The 16,137-nt window shown below is 38.7% G+C and overlaps 2 protein-coding genes across 2 annotated transcripts in view; one reads left to right on the top strand and one right to left on the bottom strand.

Moving 5' to 3' along the window:
- The first annotated feature begins 4,367 nt into the window (after positions 1-4,367).
- Positions 4,368-16,137, top strand: part of LOC134533821 (trypsin-2-like) — a 55,005-nt gene continuing 43,235 nt past the window's right edge. The window contains exon 1 of the mRNA XM_063371503.1: positions 4,368-4,458. Within this exon, the coding sequence (XP_063227573.1) occupies positions 4,407-4,458 (52 nt within the window). The 5' untranslated portion in view covers positions 4,368-4,406. The remainder of the gene's footprint in view (positions 4,459-16,137) is intronic.
- LOC134533819 (uncharacterized) lies at positions 12,268-15,044 on the bottom strand. Its single transcript, XM_063371499.1, has 2 exons — positions 14,210-15,044; positions 12,268-14,111 (listed from the first exon to the last, which is right to left on the bottom strand). Exons 1-2 carry the CDS (start codon positions 14,435-14,437, stop codon positions 12,432-12,434), a joined length of 1,908 nt encoding a protein of 635 aa, XP_063227569.1. The 5' UTR covers positions 14,438-15,044; the 3' UTR covers positions 12,268-12,431.

The following is a 16,137-nucleotide window of genomic DNA, read 5'->3' as shown; positions in this document are numbered from 1 at the left end:
CTATCCAGTGGTGTAATTAGATTGTGGATGATAGATATGTAGCTGCAACACCAAACTGTATCCCCCGATTTTGTTATCATTCGTTTTTTTGAATTGCCTCCCACTATGGAAGCAGTTTTAAAGTCGTATTCACGTAAAAAAAAAAAAAAAAAACATGACCTCATTAAACATTCATTTCCCTTTATTAATATTTCGTGATCCCTTATTTTCTGGCGCGGCGTTCTGTAAAGCACGAGTACTTTCTTATCTCTTTCACGAACGATAAAGTAAAGTGAAGGTGTTTCACAATATAGTTTGTTACTATGAACAAACCATCTCGGGGAATTAGATAAATGTATACATCTACATATATGTATAAATGTATAGATAACCCATAAAACTAAGGAGCCCTGATCATTCTAACGTTATGACTAATCGGCATTTATACATTAGTAATATAAATTTAATATGAGTGTGAACTTCCTGATACAATTTTATTTTAACTCTGAATTCATTGAAAAACAGATCTCTTGTACTACAATCATTATCAAAGTTAATTTTAGTGGCACAATAAAATATGAATTTTACCTGAATTTGCTATAGGACCAAAAACACTAGAAGCTTATACCGGACACTCTATACTAACAACACAGGGGAGAGTGTGAAAAATAACCTAGCGGCAAGAGAAATGACTGCAAAAATATTTTATAGACAAATTGTTTAGTTACGTATTATATTATCTGGTGTCAAACATTATTAAATTATTTTTAATAAAATGAAATCACATGTGTTTTTTTTCCTTCGGTAAATCTGGGTAATGATAGAAAAAAGTTCTAAAAGAAAATAAGTTTATTTTATTTGCCATAATATAGGCACCATATGTATTAAAAATATTTCATTGTCGATGCAGGGAATACCGTCTTCAATCTATCGGCATGAAATGACAACAACGCCAGGTTTTCACGCAAATATCTTGGAAGTGTCCAGGTATTATTCTATAGCATATTCTATTCCACTCTCGTGATTGAAGTTCGTGGTTCTCTGTGCTCCTTAGTAGCGAACATATTTCACTTTAACCAGATCGATGCCGCAGCTTAAAAAAAAATTGGTTGTCTGTAAAGTCGGTTTACGGACGATAGTTTAACATGACAACGTCATAACAAAACATTCATGGAATAATTGCTTACTTTTATGAATAAAATTGAATCATCACTATTTTGTATGGATACAAAGAAGGAGTGAAATGAAGTCTACAATTTAATTGATAAATTTACTTTTATTTGCACTCATTAATTCAAATATGTTTATTACTTTCACGAAGAGATTATTTTAACCATAACTTTTATACATGTTTGCTATTTAACTTCTTCCAATCTGTGTTATTCTGTTAAGGATAGGACGATGATAAGAAAAGTAGGAAACGAATGGGAGTGTTTCAAGTTTAATGTGCCTCGAAAAAGTCAAATCGATGGTTGTTCCAATCGAGTGGAAGAGAGTTAGATGCGGCGCAAGCGTACAATGAGCGTAACGGGACACAGCGTAACGGGACAATGTGCGTAAAGGGACACTTTTTCGTGCGTGCAGCCGGCGTTCATCGATTTATGAGACGTTGTCACGACAATAAACAGACTATTCTGTATGAGCAGTTATTCTGCGTGCCTCGCGCCTCGTCACGTGTGGATCACGCGATCGCTGGCCAAAGGTACTTCTTCCTAGCGACGAGATTCGGCCGTCACACCGCGCCGCACACTTCTCCAATGGGAATGCACAGTTCCGTTTTTCTAGAGAGCGGATGACGTGTTCCTTCAGTGTGCTCCGCTCGCGTCTTCTGCCGGCGTGCTCCAGGAGGGGTCGTTACCACAACGCCGAAATACCACAACGCCGAACGTACAATAACGCCGAATACCATAACGCCGAATGCCAAATTGACCGCAACGCGCGACAGCTAGAAAACTGCTGTGTACCACATTGCCGAAATACAGTAATGCCGAAAAATGTTGCTGCAGGAAAAGGGGGGGGGGGGGCACAGGAGCAAAATGAAAAACAAATGAATGAATTTGTGTACCCAACCTAACCTAGACTATCCTAACCTAACCTAACCTTACCTTACCTTACCTAATCTAACCTTAGTGGCAGTCCTGCAATGACATTTTTCGGCGTTAATGTATTTCGGCGTTGTGGTAATTCGGCGTTGTGGTAATTCGGCGTTGTGGTAATTCGGCGTTGTGGTAATTCGGCGTTGTGGTAATTTGGCGTTGTGGTACACAGCTGTTTTCTAGCTGTCGGCGTTGTAGTCAATTTGGCATTCGGCGTTATGGTTTTCGGCGTTATTGTACGTTCGGCGTTGTGGTGATTCGGCGTTGTGGTGCGTCCTCCTCCAGGAGTAGCCAATCACGCACCACGCCGGCGTCTTGTCCCCACTGTGCTTATATTCCCCTCGTGATTGTCGTTGCTTTTCCATCAGGCCGGTTGACCGCTTTTTCAACTGAAGGAGATGAGAATCTCATCGAGTTGGTGTCGAACCACCAGCTGACGTGGAATATGGGGGACAGTAAATGGAGGAATCAAATGAAAAAAAAAAAAATTGGTTGTCTGTAAAGTCGGTTTACGGACGATAGTTTAACGTGACAACGTCATAACAAAACATTGATGAAATGATTGCATACTTTTATGAATAAAATTGAATCATTTTTATTGAATTATCACTATTTTGTATGGATACAAAGAAGGAGTGAAATGAAATCTACAATTTTATTGATAAATTTACTTTTATTTGCACTCATTATTTCAAATATGTTTATTACTTTCACGAAGAGATTATTTTAACTATAACTTTTATACATGTTTGCTATTTAACTTCTACCAATCTGTGTTATTCTGTTAAGGATAGGACGATGATAGGAAAAGTAATAAACGAATGGGAGTGTTTCAAGTTTAATGTGCCTCGAAAAAGTCAAATCGATGGTTGTTCCAATCGAGTGGAAGAGAGATAGATGCGGCGCAAGCGTACAATGAGTGTAAAGGGACACAACGTAACGGGACACTTTTTTCGTGAGTGCAGCCGGCGTTCATCGATTTATAGACGTCACGTCAAAAAGGCATAAACTTGGATACATGAAACACCAGCCGTAACGAACACAGAATATACAATGGCTGTAATCGAAGGATTCCCTGGAATACTGCAAAATTCAATGGGAACTACTTCAGTGCAACGTATTCCTCACAGAAAATGAACGACGACGTTAACTATTCTATTCAAATTTTAGGCTCCCATTAGACTCGTCCGTTACAACGTCACTCAAAATAGTACGTACTATAAATGCAATGTAACAAATCAAACATTTTGTAATACAATTACGTACTTATTCTAATAAAACAACAAACATGAAAGACAAAACATTACAAATTCATGACAACTGCAATAGAGTCGTTATTTAAACGAATTTTATTATTACAACACCACCTACATTGACTAAAGTTCTCAAAAAAAATTTAAAAACCCACATGGGCAAACTTAAACAACGTATGTAGGCGATTGCATGAATACATAGATATTGTAATGTAAGCTGTAAACTTTTTTTTTCCTTCACAAACCAGTAGCAATTAAGAAACTTTCCTTGCAGGGTTAATTCAGGAACATCTCTAGTATATGGAAAGATATATTTATATTTATCGCGGATAAATAACGAATGGGGCAGCAGCGTAAAAGCACAGGTATTGCGATGTAAGATATACTATTTTAATTTTTTTCACAAACTAGTAGGTGGTATTACGAAACCATCCCTTGGGAGTAAATTTAGGGATGTGTGTAGTGTGTGAAAACCATGTTTTCCGATTTTTTGTTCTTTCCGTTCTAAAAAGCCGCGACGTCCGATAGTTACAAAAAAAAACTTAGGTAGGTGGTATCAGATACGCCACCGCAGTAATTTCCGTGAAACATCTTAGGAGGCGCAGTAGTTGCAGAAATGTGAAATTTTCAATTAAATTCAAGTTAAATCCACTATAGCTATTGATGGGCACTTTGTTTTAATTTTATTTATATTTGACGTACTTAGAAGGCTGCGAATTTCAACAAACGTGACCACTTTCGTCTTAATCTGTACACGTACTGACCACCAGTTCCTCTACAATGTATCCAACCACCGATCGAAAGCTTCGTCGTCCGGAGTGGACTCAAGTGACGCACTTCTCCGACGCAGTGTGACGCACGTTCGACCCTCGCCACGAGCAACAGTGCGATAAGGACCATCCGAGGAGTCGGATCTGGGAAACGGATGGCATGAGGAAAGAGACGAAACTATCGAAGTGCGAAAAAAAAAAATGAAGGTGTAGTGACGCCGGCCTATCGTGCGTCTTATCGGGGCGACAGATAAAATTCGGAGCAGATAGGCGAGGGTTATCAAGTGTGGCAGGTTGGTGCAGTAGCGATGTGGGTGCGTGTCGGAGTGGTCGTGCTCTTGGCGGCGGCGGGTGTTTGCGGTGAGTCACGTGCGTCGAGAGGCGCCATGTTGCAGGGCGAGTCGGGCCGGGAAGCCTAAGATATCCATCAAGTTCTGTCCCTGCCCGAACACGCCCGAATATTCACCTTCGGCCAACCTCGGGATTTGCTTTATTTTTGCGCAGGAAAAAATGAATTCAAATATCAAAAGTGGTCGGTTAGGTTAGCTACATTAAAACACTTTAAAACACTATGGACAGTTAGTTAGGTTAGTATAGCTACATTAACATAAACAGAGAAATATAAATATATATAAATAAACCCGAGACTGGCCGAAGGTGAATATTCGGGCGTGTTCGGGCAGGGACAGAACTTGATGGACATCTTAGGCTTCCGAGTCGGGCAGTAGCCCAGGGCCCCGCGACTAGCACCAATTTCCGATCGCACGAGGGGAATAGTTAGAGACGGGGTGGGGAAACCGGTAGCGGCGACGCCACTCCAGCGAATGCACTAGCGGTCGAAACGGGGAGACGACAAGGGTGAGGGTAGGGGGAGGGGGAAATAGGTACGTAGCCTAGCATGCTATATGGTAGTTGAAACGGCCGGAAGGGGTGAGGTAGAAATGACGCAGCGGCGATGCTACGGACTTCTCGTAATTCTGCTTGTTTATGTCTACTCGTCAGTTTTTTTCTTCTTTCTTTAATGAGATCAGACCCGTATCTTTACTTTTCTCAATTACAATATCATCTTGTTCAATTAATAAAATATAATAATAAATTATCTCTATCTATACCTAATAAGCATGAAGTTTCACTTTTGTCGCGCTTGGACACCACACACAAACACACGCTTTTTTGAAGTGAAAACTTCTTTCGGCGCACCGCACACACATTTTTTTCGTAGGTAGTAAGTTAGGCCGATCCGTCACGCTCTGAGGTGAAAGGCTCGATCGGGCGAACTCGGGACCGCCGAGTGTACCCGAGCGAGAAAGATACAGTCAGCTGCTCTTCGCTGTTGTGTCGCTGTATATTCAATTAATACGTAGTAATTGTCATTATTAATTTAATAGTTATTATTGGTACGTAATAATAATAATTTTAACAATTATTTGGTTTACATTGATTGCGGTCTTAAGCAAAGATATCAGAAGAGAATGTGTAATACCCGGCCGATGCATTTACGAAATATGTTTAGGTTATGATAGGGAGTAAATTCATGTAAGGCCGGCTACACACGCTCCGGTTTTCCTCAGAGGTCTGCCTCAAGATACAGAACCTTAAAATCCTTTGAGGCACACAGAAATATATTAAAAATAAATTAGAATCTATTGTGTAACTTTTTAAGGAAAAATTAAAGCAGCCAATGTTGCTTGTTCTTGTTAGGATCACCAGATAGCAGCACAAGGCTTACTCACGCGAGGTATTTCGGCAATAACACTGGAACATTGCAAATAGTAACATATTTATAAAGTGGTATCATAGAAATACCATTATAAGAGGCGACCGGAGTGAAAATCGAAAATACCTTCGTTCGCCTCAAAGTACGCCTCTTACTCACACATTTCCGGTGCGTGTGGACCAGAGATGAGGCAGACCTTGAAGCGACCTGTCATTGCCTCCCCCTACATCCGCGAGTGAGGTTAGTCCCAATACTTTCTGTGGTAACCATGTCTTCTCGTACACGCCAAGTATTGGAGGAATTTATTAAACTGTACAAGGATTCTCCTTGCTTATGGAAAGCAAAGCGAAAGAATATCATGATCGCGGAAGAGGGACTGCATACGGACGATTAGTGGGAAAAATGAAAGAAATAGAGCCTACTGCCAAAAAAGATGTAGTAATTAAAAAGATAATAGTTTTAGAAGCAACATCCGCAAAGAAGCGAAAAAAAAGTGAAGAATTCGAAGAAAAGTGGAAGTGGTGCCGACGAAGTTCATGAGCCGACATTGTGGTATTTCCATCTGTTTGATTTCCTGTTGGATGTCCTAAATTCCCAATTATTGGTGCCACAAGTAACAAGAGTTTCAATTATGTATCTTCGTCCATCCTTAAGTAACTATGCCAATCTTTTGGCGCGAATCTTAGCTCATTCAACAAAATTATGTGTTAATATTCTTGTCTTTATTTTAACCAGTATTTGCACCACATTTTTCGTTTTACTTTCCGTGTCTTCATTTTCCCCGTTACCCCGTTGCTAAAATCAATCCAACGACAGCGAGAGCACTGTCTGTTTACGCCATCTATACTACTGACACATACGCCTCAAGGTAACTCTAGGAGACCCTAACGTGTGGGCGCACCCCCCATTTCAGGTCTGCCTTGAGGCAGACCTCTGAGGAAAACCGGAGCGTGCGTGGCCGGCCTAAGTCGTCATCGACATGGTCACGTGACGTGTTAACGACAACACTATATCTGTTCCTATTAGTATAACTTATTGCGCTTTTAAATCTTAAGTATACGATTACTGTGCAGTAAAAAGTGAGCATAAAATATATTAATATTCTCATATAGATATATAGTTTTAAAAACGAAGAAAACGGAGTCTTTGTAGCAATATAACCTAATAATAAGGAACATCATAATTTTTTTAATACCTACAATTACTATGCAATGCGTATTTTATAATAATGTAGGAGTTAGTTTACTAACGCGAAAGAAAAAAATTGTTGTGTGATAATATATTTTCGTAAAAATTGCGAAAACGTTTTCACTTCTGTCGGCAGTCCTATGACCGCTTTGAAATTTTATTTCTACTTGTTTGTATAGTAATTTTTATAACAAGGTTATTAATGGGAAAAGGAACATGGAAATTGTATTAGCATGTAAATTAGTGTGTTTGTCAATGCAAATTTAAATTCATGATTTCACATTTGAAATTTCTTTAAATATTTTATTGCCCTTTATGAAACCTACCTGAAGATGATTTATCAGAAAATAATTTTATATTTCTTAAGAGAAATTAGTAAATATACCGTCGAAATTTAAGTTCCAGGCTGGCTTACAATTTTTCTTGAAAGAGTTAGTTGTTTTGTATTCTCCACGGGAGGGTCTCCACGGAAGTAGGAAGTAAAAAGCCCAGGGCCACTGCCTCGCTGCGTCAGTTACACTGAGTCGCTCACAGCGGGATACTGCACACTAGTCCGCGACACTCTGGCTGCGGTGTTGTCTGAATAAAAGAACTGGCCTGGGCGAGTCACGTTCAGCGAGTTTACTGGTTAATCTATGGAGAGGGGGGAAAAAAAACCTAATGCCATCACTCGTTCAGCGAGTGTAGATTACACAGGCGAGTGAAACTTGTTTAATCTATCGCAATACAAGTTTGCCGTGAGCTTATATTTTCATTATAGTGTAACACCCCTCGTGCCTCAAAATAGAATTATTTGGAATTAATTAAAAGAGCCTTGGAAACAAGCTGGAAACAAAATACGTTAAATGAAATGATTTACCAGAGGCGACACGAGGTGGGAACAAACACAATTTAGGAACTTCCAGTAACAAGCGAAGGGGAAGTTGTAGGATCGTTATAATCAATAAAATAAAACTACACGATTAACTTGATCTATAGTTTCCCTGTTTTATTTGCCCTGATTCATTATCATGTTTCCATTATTTTACCATACACACAAAAGGTTTTAACAATTTTCAAAAATTAACAAAAGGAAAACGAAAATAGGCCGGCCTATGCTTATTGAGAACAGTTTACATTCGTAGTTTGACATATAAACATTTGCATTATGACTTTCACACCCAAAGTTGGATGGATTCGATTATTACATTGATAATTAGTTCTATTAGTTTTACAATTTCTTGAGAAAAACACTGGTCGCTGGTGAGTTGGTCATCCGGCTGAGATAGTACGTCGCTAGGTAAAGGGGAAATGTTGAAATTACATTACCACCCGGGGTCTTCAAACAATCACGTCGGGTGGTAGAAAAGTTTCTTCTAATGTTTCTTCCCACGGAACAGGGAAGGGGGGGGAGGCCACGAGATGAGAGTATCAATCTCTCCCGGTCATCGAACCCTGTCTGCAACAGTCCAAATCAAAACTGATTAGAACTGGTATACAGGCAGTCTATGGGGCAGAAAATGCCCGAAAAAAAAATTTAAAGGGAAAAAGGAGGGTTCGCGAATTATCACTCACCAAAACAGGGGAGTTGCCCAGCACGCTGCCATCGTGGAGTCAGCCCGGGGTCTGGAGCTCGCGAATTGCGCGGCAGGACGCGGATGATTTCTTCATAATAATAAATTTCAAAAAAAAATTAAAAGCTAAAAAAAATAACTATTACATTGCAGACGGACTAAACTACTTGAAAAGATTTTAGGGATAGCATCCCTCAATTAGGCGACTACATAGTCGGTTGCGGCCGGATGGAAGTTTTGCAAAGTCTCGTCGACTCGCCGATAATCAAACGATCCGTCTGCAGTCGCGGCGCGAAGTGTCCCGCGGAGAAACGCGTCTCGTAATTAAAGGTAAAACTTGAATCAAAAGTGGAGGGGATTTTTTTTTTTTTTTTTTTTTTCCTAACCTAACTAAAACTAAGTGTATTTTGGAGGGGTCCGGGTTAGGGAGGGACCTAGGTGCGTCTCAGGCCGAAGCCTATACGCCTAGTCATGCTGGGATTAGCCATGCAGGGAGAGGGTCGCATGCATCATGTGCTAGGAGGGGATTGGCCAGCCATGGCAGCGATTGGCGCCATGACTAACTCCCCTCACTCTTAAATCTAGACTATAACTAGAGATAGGTTGGGCCCAGGTAAAACCTGCATAGACACAGGGAAAACCCTGGGCACATTCATGCGGGATGCAAATTGGCATGCATTACGTTTAGGAATTTACAGGAGATAGAGGATGGTCTGGATGAAGTGTTGGACAGAGTAGAAAAGAGTCTACCATGCGGGGGTTGGGCACTTGGACTTGTGGTCCGCTTTACTAATTGTCCAGTACTGGATTTAGTGACCAGGGACGCAAGCGCCCCTGGTGGTGAGTGGTTGCACTGACCACTCACTCCGCCGCCAGTCAGCACCTAAAAAACTAAGAAACTAAGACATGTAACAGATAAATGACTTACAAACTAGGCATTTCGTTACGAAAATATGCAAACACCCAACTCATGGATGGACGTGCAGTGCTTAAGATAAAACTACAATAATAACTATAAATATTATTTTTATTATTTTTATTTTATTATTATTTTTTAGTTTTTTTTTAAATTATTATTTTAGAAATATATATTTTTATGACTATTACTTAGTATCTAGGACTTAATACTGATTTACAAATCTCTAATATCTACTACTATACTACTAGTTAAATATAGAGGAACTGTCGGTGTATAAAGTTACAGGTGAATTAAGTCAAGACCTATTCGCATTTTGGTATTTGTTGCAAGCTTGCAATTCAAAATCCCATGTCTTTCAGAAACACAACCGGCACTGGAGGTGAAGCCTGCCAGGCGGGCCATGCCCATCGGACATAGGGAGTCAGCCCTAACAGCACAGGCAGTGGAACTCCCGGGAGACAAACCTACACCTGCGTGCTTCGGATCATTTTGAATTAGCAAATTATTTCATTAATGTCTATAATTTAAGTTCAACTCGCGGGAGACTGATTGGCCGATCGTTCAGCCAGCCACAGCACACTACGGAGGTCTGTGAGCCAAGATTGAATTTGGCATTTTATATTTTCCATGCAACTCTGGATCTTGTTCGCCCAGTGATGAAATATATGGGTTTCTGCTTATGGCACATTTATCATAGAATTTTTGCGCAGTTCGGAAATAATAATGTTTTAAAAGTTCGAGTTTGAGCTCTCTGTGCATAGCCCAAGGGCGCCCATATGATAATTTGTAGGGGGGGGCCAGACTTAGGGGTATGAAGTATTTTTAATATTTTGGAAGACAACTGCGGCTTGTTACTAGCCATAAAATAGTTCCAGTTCTGACCCTATTAAAATTTTTTGTCCTGTTACTAAAATACTAGACTACAGTACTCATTCGCCATAAAAAATCTATATTGGCTACTTTATTAATTAATTATTAACTATTTTATTGAAACAAATGAATTTTTAGCAACAAAAATGCAGGAATACAGTCCTTATACTTTTGCAGCGTCTCGGGTACACGGATATCAAGAATACAGTCCTTCAACTAATTGCTCTCTTTACCCATAAATAAATGTCGCGTACAAATTAAATTAAAATAATTATAAAGTTTAAAAAGTGTTGGTCAAAAGATTCAACTTTGGGAGAGAAGCGATTTAAATATGTTATCACAGTCAGAAAACAGTTGTTTTTAAATGTAACACCTGAACTACGCTTATAATTATAGTCAAAAATTGTTTCACAATTAAATGTATATTACTATGTTTAGATATGAATCATAATTGCTTATCATTTAGAATTAGCACAGATGGATTCAGTAGTCGAGGACTATAAGTTTATTTAGTGATAGAAAAGCGCAGAAAAAATTAGTTTATTATTTAACTAGACAATTTAACCAAACAGTATTTAGAGGTTAAGGAATTAAGTGACACCAAAACCAATGAAAATAATCGAAAATTTCTAAATGCTGACATAACTCATATATCAGCTTTCCACAGAAGAGTTTAGTTCGGCGCAATTAATCCACACAAAACAACTGGACACTATGTCGACGCATATTTTAAGAATATAAGAAGATCCACGTCGCAGTATAATTTTTTTTTCGTGTCGTGTGGTGCGGGCCCCCATTTGTGGTGCGGGCCCATAGGCTACAGCCTAGATAGCCTGCGCGTAAATACGGCCCTGATAAACCCTTAAATAACATGTTCAGTACTTAACTTCAGAATTAAGAGTACATTAGAACCTCGATTTTACGGAGCCCGGACTCAACGAAGCCGCGATTTTACGAATACATTTTTCAGGAACCATCTAAAATTCGGAAAATTTGACACCAAAATATATTTAATAAAAAATTTAAAAAACTATGAAAACATATAAAAATATTAATTTTAATGCACAGCGTATTCATATTTTTAAGCTAATACTACATCCATTTACCGTTAGTGAATATTGTATACGTTATTGCGTCATCAAACTCAAAATCGAAAAGAAAAAAATGGACTAGGTACACTATTTGTCGCAAAGTTCGAAATTTCTTCGATTGAAAAATTATGTCAAGGCTGTAAAAATATTAATTTTACTGCAAATGAACTATACTCAACATTCCTTACCCATTCCAACATTTCCAGCTCGTGAGCATAGCAACTGAGCTTGAAACCTTGTGATGCGTGAGAGAAAGAAACGATATTGAGTAGGGGAGACCGGGGCTAGTTGGCACACTTTTTAATAAAACATTTATATAATTTTTTCAATGTTGTTAATGTGAAATTTTTTTATGGCAGTTCAAGTATCTACATTTCAGCAATATATTTGAGCCACAACAATCGCAGTTTGAAAGTCATAAAATGGTTTATTTAATAATGAACTGTCCCACTGCTTGTGTGCCAACTTGCCCCTGGAACGGGGTAAGATGGCACACACGTAGGGGCATGTTGGCACACATTACAAAATTGAGCATATATGTGTATATATGTGCCTATATGTATAGGCTACATATATCTACATATATACAGGGATATATAGAATAATTTTACAACTAATTACTTTTTTGCATGTATCTTTATTTTATTTCATTACTAAATTTTATCGATTGCCTTCAAGTTTTTTTAACAGATATCACAAATTTATGGAAATACAATCATAGATAATATTACGAATGTGTTGCTTATTTAAGCTAAATATATAACATACATTAGCGCGCATATATATATAAGTATACATATATATATATATATATATCCAATTTCCGTATTTTTTAATGCTAATAATACAAAATCTTAAAATCTTAGCAATTTTACCTACAGTATTTTTCTCTGTATAGCCTATCATACAGTAAAATGTTAATAGAATGCCAATTCTGATCATGAAAATATTTATACTAAATTTTAACTGGTTGATCCAACATGAGCCAAAGTCTTCTAACATTTCTTACAGTTGTGGCACAAAAATTGCACGCTATTATCCGAACAATCTTCGTGGGCCCACATTTTGCAACCGACGCACTGCACCCACTGTTCACCGGGCCGGCTTTTGGAATATGGTCCTAAACAAAGAAGACATAATGTATCCTCCCTACTGGCTCTGCTGTTTGCTGTGTTGACACATATGTTTTTCTTTTTCTTGCATAACATTTTCACCTTAGACTTGCGTGGATTCTGAACTGTATCTTTCGAACTTCCAAACAAGTTTTTCTTAGCTCCTTTCTTCTTATCAATATCTGATTTCTTTTTAGCTAATTCATTTCTTATTGGAGTATCTGTCAACACTTCACTCTTCCTTTTCCTATTATTTACCCGGTTATTTTTCCTTGGACCAGCTTTGGGAAATGGTCTCACCATTTCTGGGCTTATGTTGCACGTAGAATCAACTACAATTTCCTTATCTTGTGATGCGATTTCGTGTAAGCCCCTGCTCGTTACGTCCATTGACGTTTCCTGATCAGCTTCTTCCTCAGTTTGTTGTACAATCAGCATATTTGAAGGGCCTGCTTCCATGATTACAGGTTCATTTGGTCTACATTGAACAGTGTTGTCTGAATTAGGCAATTCTCCACTGTCAACATCATTTTCGTCAGGTGCTGGGCGGTCTGTTACGTAACAACCAAGATAATCTGTATCATTAAAGACATCAGGGTTGAAAGGTGATACCCCACTTACTCTGAAACCAGATAAAATATTTCTCGGCGTAACCGCACTAGAAAAAGCAGCATTTACAACTTCAGGTATGTCATAAATAGTCATTGTTTTCCCAGGATGGTTCACCAGCCAAGAATCACAGGCACTGTTCACAAATTTCTTTAAAGGGCCAAATACACTCCGGTCTAATGGTTGCAGTTTATGGCTGCAGTGTGGAGGGAAAGAAAGGACAGTGACCCCCTTATCTTTAAGGTAGTCCAATGCTTCAATTGAAAGATGTGAGTCGTGATTGTCAAGTAGCAACAGACATGGGTTTTCTTTGGAACACTTAACATTTGTTACGAAGTGATGTGCAAATTTGACGAAATTTGCTTCCTTCATCCAGCCGGTAGCATTTGCATCTCCAGAACTACCTATAGGCGCTCCTTTCAGAAAATATTCACGAAAATTGACGCGAGGGAAAACAAAATATGGTGGCACATGATTTCCTGTCGCAGATACTGCAACAGCTACAGTAACTAGAGTTCCTCTTTCGGCAGAAGTAATTTTACCTACTTGCTTAAAACCTTTCCGTGCAACTACTCTGTCTGGTCTTTGCACTGTAGTGATACCAGTCTCGTCCATGTTCCACACATCTCCAGGCCCAATTTTCAATCTATCCATAACGTCTTTCAAATTGTCGAAAAATGCTTTCACATTAGTGCGATTGAAACACGTAGCCCTTGAAAGACTGGTCGCTTCAGGTGTTCTTATAGAAAGTGTAGGATGCCGTTTTAAAAATGCAGAAAACCAATCCGCACCTGCCATTTCACAGTCAGCCCAAGAAGAAGGAAACCTTACCTTAAGTCTCACTGCATATTCAAATGCGAATTTCCTGACTTCCTTTGGTGACAATCCATAATAAATATCAGCTGCTTTCTTCAAATAATCAGCAAACTCATTCTCTTGTTCGTTTGTAAAAACCTGAAAAAAACAACCACAAGCCATTAAGCATCTTTAAATTCCTAATTGATATATTTATTCAGGTCGACAACATAACATTTTTTTTAAAAAGCCCTTACCTGTCTCAGTTTCTTGTAGCCAATTGTAAGAGGTGGGGTATCTTGTGGAGCAATAAGTTTTTCTTCAGTTACTTTGCTACAATATCGAGCCAAAGAGCGAAATGGAATTCCAAAATCCTTTGCTACGCTTCTGATGGACTTCCCTTCGAGTTTAACTTTCTTTACTGCTGTTAAAACAACGTCTTGGGAAGTCTGGCATCTATTACTTGTTCTTTTGTAGGTGCGCATGTTGAAGCCTAAAATAAAAAATGATATCCAATTAATAAAACTATAATATTTTGTTGTCTTTCCTACTTGTAATAATGTATGTAATGGTTTGAATTTCTAAAAAATATGCTATTTCATTCCAGTGCTAGCTTATACCTTTTACTCATAACAATGCGTTTCGTTTTGGAAGATCTAGAATCGCGAGAAAGTGTCCGGGGCATGTTGGCACATGTGCCAACATGCCCCGCCATCTATGTGCCAACTAGCCCCACAGCAACTTTTAAAACTTACTTGAGTGAACGAAAGAATTGGAATATATTTACATTATTTTAGTAATTGCTTCTTAAAACTAGCTCGTTATAATGTTATACACAAATATTGTTTTAAAAATATATAATTTATTATAAAAGTTATATCCAAGTCTTTGTAAGACAAAATTTTTACTCACCAAACGTAGAAGTAAAGAAAATGGTCTCCTGTTTGTAATAGTGAAGACTCGCGGCGGAAAACAACAGGATCTAGGGACCTGGTCTGTGTGATCCTACATACAAGAGCGTTATGCTATCTGTCGGTAATTATTCGAACTATTAGCACTGTGCCAACTTACCCCTGTAGCCAACTAGCCCCGGTCTCCCCTACCTAGCTACTTCCTCTCCTTTCCGCTAATATCCAGCAACCCATGCCATTAGGCATTATCTTGACATGTGTCGCATTCATTACCTTCGCTGCATCGGTTTCCCAGTAAAAAACGCTCAAAAATGGTATAAGTGACGCAGCAAGTAGACGTGACGAGCGGGTTTTTAACTAAGCTTTTTTTAACTTACTATACAAACAAATAATTCCCTATGGCTATCACAAATTCAAGGGCTTCTCGCACTAAAATGTACTGTGTTTTTAATGGATGTCTGTCGTTACAGAGCAGCGTTTTTCTTCACCAAATAAGCCTATGATTAGAGACCGTAAATATTCGTGGATTCCTTTCGAGACAGGCTGGAATCCAAACTCGTTTAGCTTAATGCTGCGTCAGTGATTGGACCGCAATTTACCTGAAGGACTCTGAGCCAATGGCAAACACTCAACAAAAGAAGTATCGAATCATAATAATCGCAATAAACAGGTGTCCCGAGTCGGTAGCCAATAGCCAGGTGATATTTGCCCGAGTACATAGAGAATCGTGGAGTATATCCTAGTGGTCATTGAAACCGCGAATTTTTCCAATCCCTACCTATGATCACTTTTATGAAACAATACAGGTGTACACTGAACTGTGTGCTTGTTCTCCTCGATTATGTTACTAAAAGTGCGTTCATTAATATTTTTCAAGCCGATCTGTTAAAGATTAACTGATAAATATGATAAGGTGAAGTCCATAAAAATGCAAGGCAGGGAATTCTTCCAGCCATGGGCGTAGATCCCGGGGGGGCCAGGGGGGCCCGGGCCCCCCCTGGAATTAATGGGCCCCTCCTTGGGGGGGCCCACTTCGTGATTTTAAAGTTAATGGTGTACACAACATATATATATTATTTATATATATATATTTATATATATTTTTATATATATTTATATATATTTATATATATTATTATTATTTACAACGACGACAGACACTTTGACATGCTTTGCATTCCTACCTTCGAGTTCCGTAGTTATTTTCCCCTACCCCTTCTGCGAAAGCCATGGTATGGAGTTTTCCAGTGAGAACTTTGAAACCCTTAATTCCC

This window comes from Bacillus rossius, chromosome 7 (assembly GCF_032445375.1).
Source record: "Bacillus rossius redtenbacheri isolate Brsri chromosome 7, Brsri_v3, whole genome shotgun sequence".
NCBI classification, from domain to species: Eukaryota; Metazoa; Arthropoda; class Insecta; order Phasmatodea; family Bacillidae; genus Bacillus; species Bacillus rossius.
The sequence above is the reverse complement of the archived record's forward strand: the minus strand, read 5'-3'. Positions and strand labels throughout refer to the sequence as shown.

Coding starts and splice junctions, on each gene's coding strand:
- LOC134533819 (XM_063371499.1), bottom strand. CDS start 14,437: ATGCGCACCTACAAAAGAACAAGTAATAGATGCCAGACTTCCCAAGAC. Junction 14,112..14,209: donor GCTACAAGAAACTGAGACAG/GTAAGGGCTTTT, acceptor TGTTTTTTTCAG/GTTTTTACAAACGAACAAGA.